The 7,827-nt window shown below is 38.5% G+C and overlaps 2 protein-coding genes across 2 annotated transcripts; one reads left to right on the top strand and one right to left on the bottom strand.

Moving 5' to 3' along the window:
- The first annotated feature begins 384 nt into the window (after positions 1-384).
- Positions 385-2,546, top strand: LOC111489834 (pentatricopeptide repeat-containing protein At1g08070, chloroplastic-like). Its single transcript, XM_023138247.1, has one exon. The coding sequence runs from the start codon at positions 872-874 to the stop codon at positions 2,483-2,485; it is 1,614 nt and encodes a 537-aa protein (XP_022994015.1). The 5' UTR covers positions 385-871; the 3' UTR covers positions 2,486-2,546.
- Positions 2,547-3,648: 1,102 nt separating this feature from the next.
- On the bottom strand, positions 3,649-7,568 carry LOC111489858 (adenylate isopentenyltransferase-like; the record flags this gene model as incomplete). Its single annotated transcript, XM_023138283.1, has 2 exons — positions 3,649-4,463; positions 7,409-7,568. Coding segments are annotated over 2 exons (921 nt in total), but the record flags the coding sequence as incomplete, so codon positions are not given.
- Positions 7,569-7,827: the final 259 nt, after the last annotated feature.

The following is a 7,827-nucleotide window of genomic DNA, read 5'->3' as shown; positions in this document are numbered from 1 at the left end:
AAAAAAAAAAAAAAAAAAAAAAAAAAAAAAAAAAAAAAAAAAAAAAAAAAAATCATTAGTAATAGTCTTATAAAGTTTCAGTTTTTATAGAGTACAAATTATTAGACGACTTTGTTTTGGATTTTTTTAAAAGGCTGACACCAATGGAGAAAATATTATTTGATTATAAACTCATGATAATTCTCTAAATTAGCTGATGTAAGACTTTCATTATCCAACAAGAATGACAGAGTCATGTGTCTTCTGTCTCGGGCATTAGCAACCTTTATTTATGATATGTTATTTTACTTATTACCTTATTTTCTTTTCATGAGAGCAATTTTATATGCGTGTCAAGCTGTTGGGCTTGTGAGGGTGTCTGTGGGTCGAATTGTCTACATCGAGTGGGTTGGGCAGCACTCGATTAGGCTGAGGTGTGAAGGTACTGGGTCGCGTCTGTGGGCTGAAGAGCTGTGGGGCGTCCGAGCATGGCAAAGTTCGATCAATGAATTTGTGATTTGGGTGAATTTGGTCACTGAAGCTGTGGTTCGAACTCAGGTTTGGATTCTGAGTTTGAGGTCTAGATCTGAAGCTACTTCTGATTTGAAAATTTTGTTTGATTCTATGTTGTTTGATCGTTGAACTAGCCCCTTGAAGTTTGAATTACTGAATTAAGATTCTTCATTCGGGAAAGATAGCGAAGCTTTTGTTAGATTCAGTCCAGAGGCATCATCCCCACCGGGTCCTTGAAGAACACTTCATTTCTCTGTTACGATCATGTAACACAGCGGCGCTGCTTCAGAAAGTTCAAGCCCAGATAATCACCCACGGTTTCCAACACAATGAATATGTAGCTCCCAATCTGGTATCTGCATGGGCTGGTCTGAAGCGAATGGATTATGCCCGCCATCTGTTCGATCATTTTCCTGACCCAAAACTAGCCCTTTGGAATGCAACTTTCAGAGGGTATGTCCGTAACGAGTTTTACAGGGAAGTGATTTTCTTGTCCGGGAAAATGAAGAGCATGGACGTGAAACCCAACTGCTTCACCTTCCCTCTTGTCCTCAAATCATGTGCAAAGATCAGTGCGTTTGTCGAAGGTGAACAGATACATTGTGAGGTGATTAAGGGAGGGTTTGAAGGGAACCAATTCGTGGCAACTACGCTGATCGATGTGTACTCTGTCGGGAGGGCGATTGGGTCTGCGTACAAGGTGTTTGTTGGAATGCTTGAGAGAAATGTAGTTGCTTGGACTTCCATGATTAGTGGTTACATTTTGTGTAATGATGTGGTGTTTGCTCATCGACTTTTCGACTTGGCGCCAGAACGGGATGTCGTGCTTTGGAACATCATGGTTTCTGGTTATATTGAAATAGGGGATATGGCGGCTGCAAGAAAGCTGTTCGATGCAATGCCATACCGAGATGTGATGTCTTGGAATACAATGTTGAATGGGTATGCAAATAATGGAGACATTGAGGCTTGTGAGCAGATGTTTGAAGAAATGCCTGAGCGGAATGTTTTCTCCTGGAATGGATTGATTGGGGCATATGCTCATAAGAGGTGTTTCTTTGAAGTCTTGGGTTGTTTCAAACGAATGCTAATTGATGGCCTTGTTGTTCCCAATGATGCCACCCTCGTCACTGTGCTGTCCGCTTGTGCAAGATTAGGGGCTCTTGACTTGGGGAAGTGGGTGCATGTATATGCTGCAACAATCGGGTTTAAGGGAAGTATTTATGTTGGAAATGCATTAATAGACATGTATTCAAAATGCGGTGTAATCGAGAATGCAATGGAGGTTTTTGGAAGCATGGATTCAAAAGACGTTATTACTTGGAACTCTGTAATTTGTGGCTTGGCAACTCATGGATGTGGGGCGGATGCATTAAACTTGTTTCACCAGATGAAGATCACTGGCGTGAAGCCTGACGGAATCACTTTCATTGGAGTGCTGTGCTCCTGCACCCATCTTGGGTTAGTTGAAGAAGGCACCTCATATTTCAACTCAATGGTCCACGACTACTCAATTGTGCCTCAGATTGAGCATTATGGTTGTATGGTTGATCTATTTGGGCGAGCTGGACTTTTGGACCGAGCGATCGAGTTCGTGAAGAGGATGCCGATGGAAGCAGATGCTGTCATCTGGGCTGCTCTTCTAGGTGCATGCAGGATTCACAAAAACATTGATCTCGGTGAGTTAGCTCTTCAGAAACTCATTCAGCTTGAACCGAAGAACCCTGCAAACTATGTGATGCTATCAAATATTTATGGAGATGTTGGGAGATGGAAAGACGTTGCCCGGTTGAAGATATTAATGAGGGACACTGGGTCCAAAAAATTGCCCGGATGCAGCTTGATTGAGGTGAATGATAGCGTAGTTGAGTTCTATTCCTTGGATGAGAGGCATTCTCAGAGCGAGGAAATCTATGGTGTGTTGAAGGGATTGATGAAATTGTTAAGATCATTTGGGTATGAACCAAATATTATGGAACTCCTGCAGGGATGATGAGAACCAAAGTGCCGAACTAATCTTAGTTACATGGAATGGATTGATGAACTTAGAGACATGGGGTTGTTTGTTTTTGTCTTTGTTTTTGTTTTTGGAAATGAAATTCTTGGTTCCCAAGGCCAAGAGATCAGACATTAATGAATGTGGTAAGAAATGAAGTAAGAAGAGTGGCAGCAAAAGCATAGGGAATGGAATAGGGATACCCAAAAAGCCCTCACCAGTCTGCTCTCAATGTGCCTGTCATACTCTTCACCCTAAACCCATTTCATTCATTCATTCAATTTTTTTTTTTTTAAATAAATGAAAGCTTAAATTATTATTCTTTTTCTATATACTTTTATATTTTCCATACATTTTATAATTATGAGTTTATATTATTATATTATTAACTTAAAAAATATACTTTTAAATTTTTATGATTAAGCTACTGAAAATAAATGTGATATAATTATTAATTTTCTATTATTTTATTTTTCGTATTTTTAATTTCGCTCTCATTTAAATATAATATAATATGATAATATTATTTTTATTGTAATTAAAGATAAAAAGAACAGAAATGATGAAAATAGATGTTTTGTCATATAATAAAATGATGAAATTGGGAATATAAAAAGTAAGGGTTTTTTTATGAAAGGGGTGACCGGTGAGAGTCAACGAAGCTTCTGAATTTCAATTATGGAAACTTCTTCTCTCCTTAAAAATAGGCTTCCAATATTGCCCTCCACGTCAACACGCATCATTTTATTTATTTACGGTTTGAATATTATTTTGTACTTTCACTTTTATTTTTGGTTTTATTCCGTAAATATTTTAAACATTATTGAAATTACAAAAACCAAAATGAAATGAAATTCATAGTATTTATTTATTTATTTTTTTAAACTAAAAGTTTAATCTTTGAAATTTAATAGATGAATGTAAATAAAAAAATCAGTCCAATAAATAATAAGCAAAAAAAAAAAAGAATAATATTCATAAAAAGGACATAAAATAAGTCTCTCTCTCTTACTCAAATTATCATAAAAAGGCTAAGTTTGAAGCATATGATCTCAATTCTTTACAAAATTAATTTTCTCAAAATTTGATTTTAAATTTCTTTTTTTTTTCTTTCCTTTTATAGAAAGTGTAGGAGAGAGAAAGAGAGATGGGGGCAAAAATGGAACAAAAAAAGAAATAGTAACTGCCATAGCTGGAAAAAGCTGCAAAACCTACTACGCAATGAACCTCTTCACAATCTTTACGCTTGCTTCCACTACCTCTGCCTCCCATATTTCTGACCGTTTCTCCGCCGCTTCCGACCCCAGCACCGCCACAACCGCCGCTGTCGCGTCCACTCTTTTCAGGTCCCACCCCGCTCTTCTCAGCCGTCCGATCTTCCCTAACTGCCTCTTTGTTAGCTTCCACGTGTTTTCCTTTATTTTCCGTACCGCCTCTTTGTATGCGCTCGCCACCACTGGATCCCCCCCCTCTTTGTACTCTCTCCCTTTCGGGTGATGCCGCCGGAAAAACTCCTCGAATTCCGCTACTCCGATCGCCTTCCTCAGCCCCACTCGGGTCTCTGAATCGGCAATTTCCGGGTCGTAAAACTCCGCCAACTCCCTTACCATCCCGGCCTCTAACATCTCGTCAACCCGCTTCGACAAGTACCGTTTCAGAACCGGAAACGACACGTCCACCCACAGAAAGCAGCACCGGTACCGGAACTCCGTAGACACCCGATTCCGAGAGTATCCGAAGACGTCGTGGGTTGGATCGAAATCCGCCGCGACAAGCGCGTGAATGAAGGAGTTGGAACCGCCGACGACGAGAGGAAGGTTCCCTCGGGAGATTACGCTGGAGATAACGGCCGCGGCGTGGGAGCGGAATGCTGATGCGGAGACTTCGCCGGCGAGAGGATCGAAGTCGCCGAGAAGATGGTGGGGGATGGCGCGGCGGTCGGAGAGGGGGAGCTTGTTAGTGGTGATGTCGAGGCCTGTGTAGAGTTGCATTTTGTCAGAATTAATAATCTCGGAGGGGAAGCGGGAGGCGAGGTCAATGGAGAGGGAGGACTTGCCGGAGCCGGTGGCGCCGAGGAGGAGGATGAGATTATGGGAGGGGGAGGAGGAGGAGGAGGAGGAGAGGACAAGTGGGGATCGGGGGCGGCGGGAAGAACAGGAAAAAGGGGCATTAAAATGGGAATGGAGAGAGGAGTGGGAGAAGGGGAGGGAAAGTGTCATAGGAAGTGAATGATGAGGTAAACAGACATAGACGGAACGGAGGAGGAGGGAGGTGCGTGGCGGAGCAGACGACTGTGTTAATGGCGGGGAATCATCACACACGGGATCCTGTTTTTCCTCACCATTTTCCAGTATTATAATATTCCATTTTTAATTTTTAAAATTTATATTAAAATACAATATTATATTTTCATAAATATATATATATATATATATATATATATATATATATATATATATATATATATTAGAATGTTTTTAGAAATTTTATTAAAAATTAAAATTATCTATTAAAAATCGAACGAACTCTTAGAAAAAGACAATATCTACTTGGACTAATATATTTTCAAAAGATTGACTATTAAGAATTAAGCTTTCATTTGAAAATATCATATAAATTATAAATAACTATAATAAAATGTTAAATATAATATTTATATGAAATGCCTGTTTAAGAAAAAGCATAGGCTAAGCTATTTATGTGGAAGAGGCAAGTAAATATGTAATGGTGTAAAATGATATCTTCTAAGCTTCCTAATTTGTAGAAGAAGATGGGTATACGTAATCCCTTGGAATCTTGGTAAATCTGAAGCTTAATATTCACATGATTTACTTATTTTGAACGTTTCCATCTTGATTTGTTTTTCCTTTTAATATCATATTCCATAATCGAATATATCAGAGCATGATAGAATTGTTGTGTTTGGGTGGCAATGGCTTGAACTCTTGGTTGTAGGTGAAGCCTACAACCTAATAGTGCCCTATCGGGTGGTAGGTATTTAAATCTGTACCATCTAGCTTGACCTTGATCGGTTAAATAGGATAGTGTGTCAAGTCGACAAAGGTGTCTCTATCTTGTGTGAAAACGGATCAAGGGTCTCCTAAACATGGTCACGACTCCATAAACCCATCTTAAGCGGACACAAGGGACCACATAGGTAGATTCAATAACTAGTCGGTACATGGATCGCTCTCCTAGACTATTTGACTTTATGGTTCTTGTGGAAGGGTCGTTAGCTAACCATACACAAATATGTTCAGAGAGATGACATCATACTGTCCCAATCACTTCTATGGGAGTGTAGGCTAGCTAAGTATGAAGAACAAAAAAGTAGGTTCATCCATTGTACAAAGATCCATGATGCTAAATTTTTTTATCAAATGTCTAGACTCCCAAATGGATTAGTGGCGAGTAACTTCAAAGCCTCCTCAAAAACTTAGATAGCTATAGATAATAGGCTCAAACTTACTAGGAAGAATGCAATTAGATTGCTTGTTGAGTATGTTTTATTCTTCTTTTTTAGGGGAATGGTGCTAGCTAGTCAAGATAGGGGAGTGTTCGGGAGTTGTACGATCATAGAAGAGGATATGGAGTGCCAGTCATGTGTATTAAGTGGTGTTGTCTATATATTTTGTGTATCTCATTCCCTAGTCTCTATTTTATAAGACTAAACTACAAAATATTTAATCTCTTTACAAATCTGTTAATTAAGAAAATTCACGAGTTATGAACTCTTACCTATCTGGGCTTGTCCTTTTATTTGTATAGGTTAGAATAATTTTTGTAGCCAATTTTATATATCTACCATTTTTAGGATTCGACCAAATAGAGAGCTGAAACATAATCTTGAGAGATGAATTTCACTCCTTTCTATAAGTAGATGAGTAGATGAGTAGTTCTTTTAGACTTGAACAATCGGACCCAACCTCTCAAAAGGATCAATCATACTTGGGTGAAAAATATAATTATCAAAGTAAACAAAGTTTTGATCCTGTAATAACAAAATAACTAGTAAAAGATCAATTTACCTATAGTGATTACTTATTAATGGACGAAAAACAAAACAAAAAGGAGCACAGTTCTTCCATATTTGAAAAGTTTAACATTTTTAAAGTTGTTCCATTAAAATGTGAAATGAGGCTGTACAAACATATATCCAGCTAATAGGCAAGCTTCAAATTCCCCTAAATGAGAATAACTCGTGGAAATGGAATGAATGGGGAACGTTCTGCCCGGACCAAATAAACGTAGTGATACAATTTGATCTTACAAACGCTTAGAACTATGATCTTACTTCCAATCTTCAAAATTGTTATAAAAAGATTTTCTGACGCAATCAAATATATGAAACCAACATACATTGCTACTTAAATTTCTTATAATCGAAAAGTGTGCAATGAACTTGTTGGTGGTGTGAATAGGTTGACAGAAAGTCTGGCAGTACACAGAGATGGAATTGGCTAGATTCAGAATTCACAAATATGGGTACTAATCTATGATCACAATAAGCAGAAAAGATGAACATAGAACTCAATTTCCAGACCAAAAATGAGTCTGACAGTTCCATTACCTACAAAATTGATGGCCATAAGCAACACAATTCATAGCCGCATAAACACAACAACACAGCATTACAAAGGATTTCACAATTTGCACAATTACAAAGTGCACAAGAAGAAGATTCGGAACTCAACTCAAAAAATTTCCCAACAAGAACCAGACAAATCTAAACTCCATAGATGCAAAGAAACCACTGAAATCAACTGAAACAAAACAAAAGGTTTAGGCCAGCAGATTTTTTGGGGGGATCAATGGGGGTTTTGTTTGACATTGAAAAAACCAACGAAGGGATTTTCAGATTAGCAAACACAAATCCCAATTGAAAGGGAGCAAAACACACCAAATCGGAGGGAAAATTACCTGAAAGAGAACGAGCACAAAGAGAGTTGCGAATTCCCAAGATCCAGTTATGGAAAATGGTAGTGAACTCTCTAGTGTGACGCTTTCCAGAATGGCCACCCTCCCTTGTCTCAGCTGATTTCCCTCGTCGTCCAAATGGGAGGAAGTGAAAGACTCTCACTTAGCTGGAACATAAAAGAGAAATTGAGAAATGAACATCTGGCAATACACTATCCACTGCAAAACCGAAAATGAAATTTTCAAGAAACAAACAGAACCCACACAGGAAAAGGAAAAAAGGGATGAAACTAAAGATGGGAGGAAGGAGAACTGACCTCGGCAGGGGGTGAGCCGGAGAAGGCATTCAATCACTGTATAGATAAGTAGAAAATGAGACATGGGAGGGTTTTTTTTTTTTTTTTTTTTTTTTCTTTTATAGT

This window comes from Cucurbita maxima, unplaced genomic scaffold, assembly GCF_002738345.1.
Source record: "Cucurbita maxima cultivar Rimu unplaced genomic scaffold, Cmax_1.0 Cma_Scf00014, whole genome shotgun sequence".
Lineage (NCBI taxonomy): Eukaryota > Viridiplantae > Streptophyta > Magnoliopsida > Cucurbitales > Cucurbitaceae > Cucurbita > Cucurbita maxima.
Note: the sequence above shows the minus strand (reverse complement) of the source record. Positions and strands in the feature narration are given on the sequence as shown.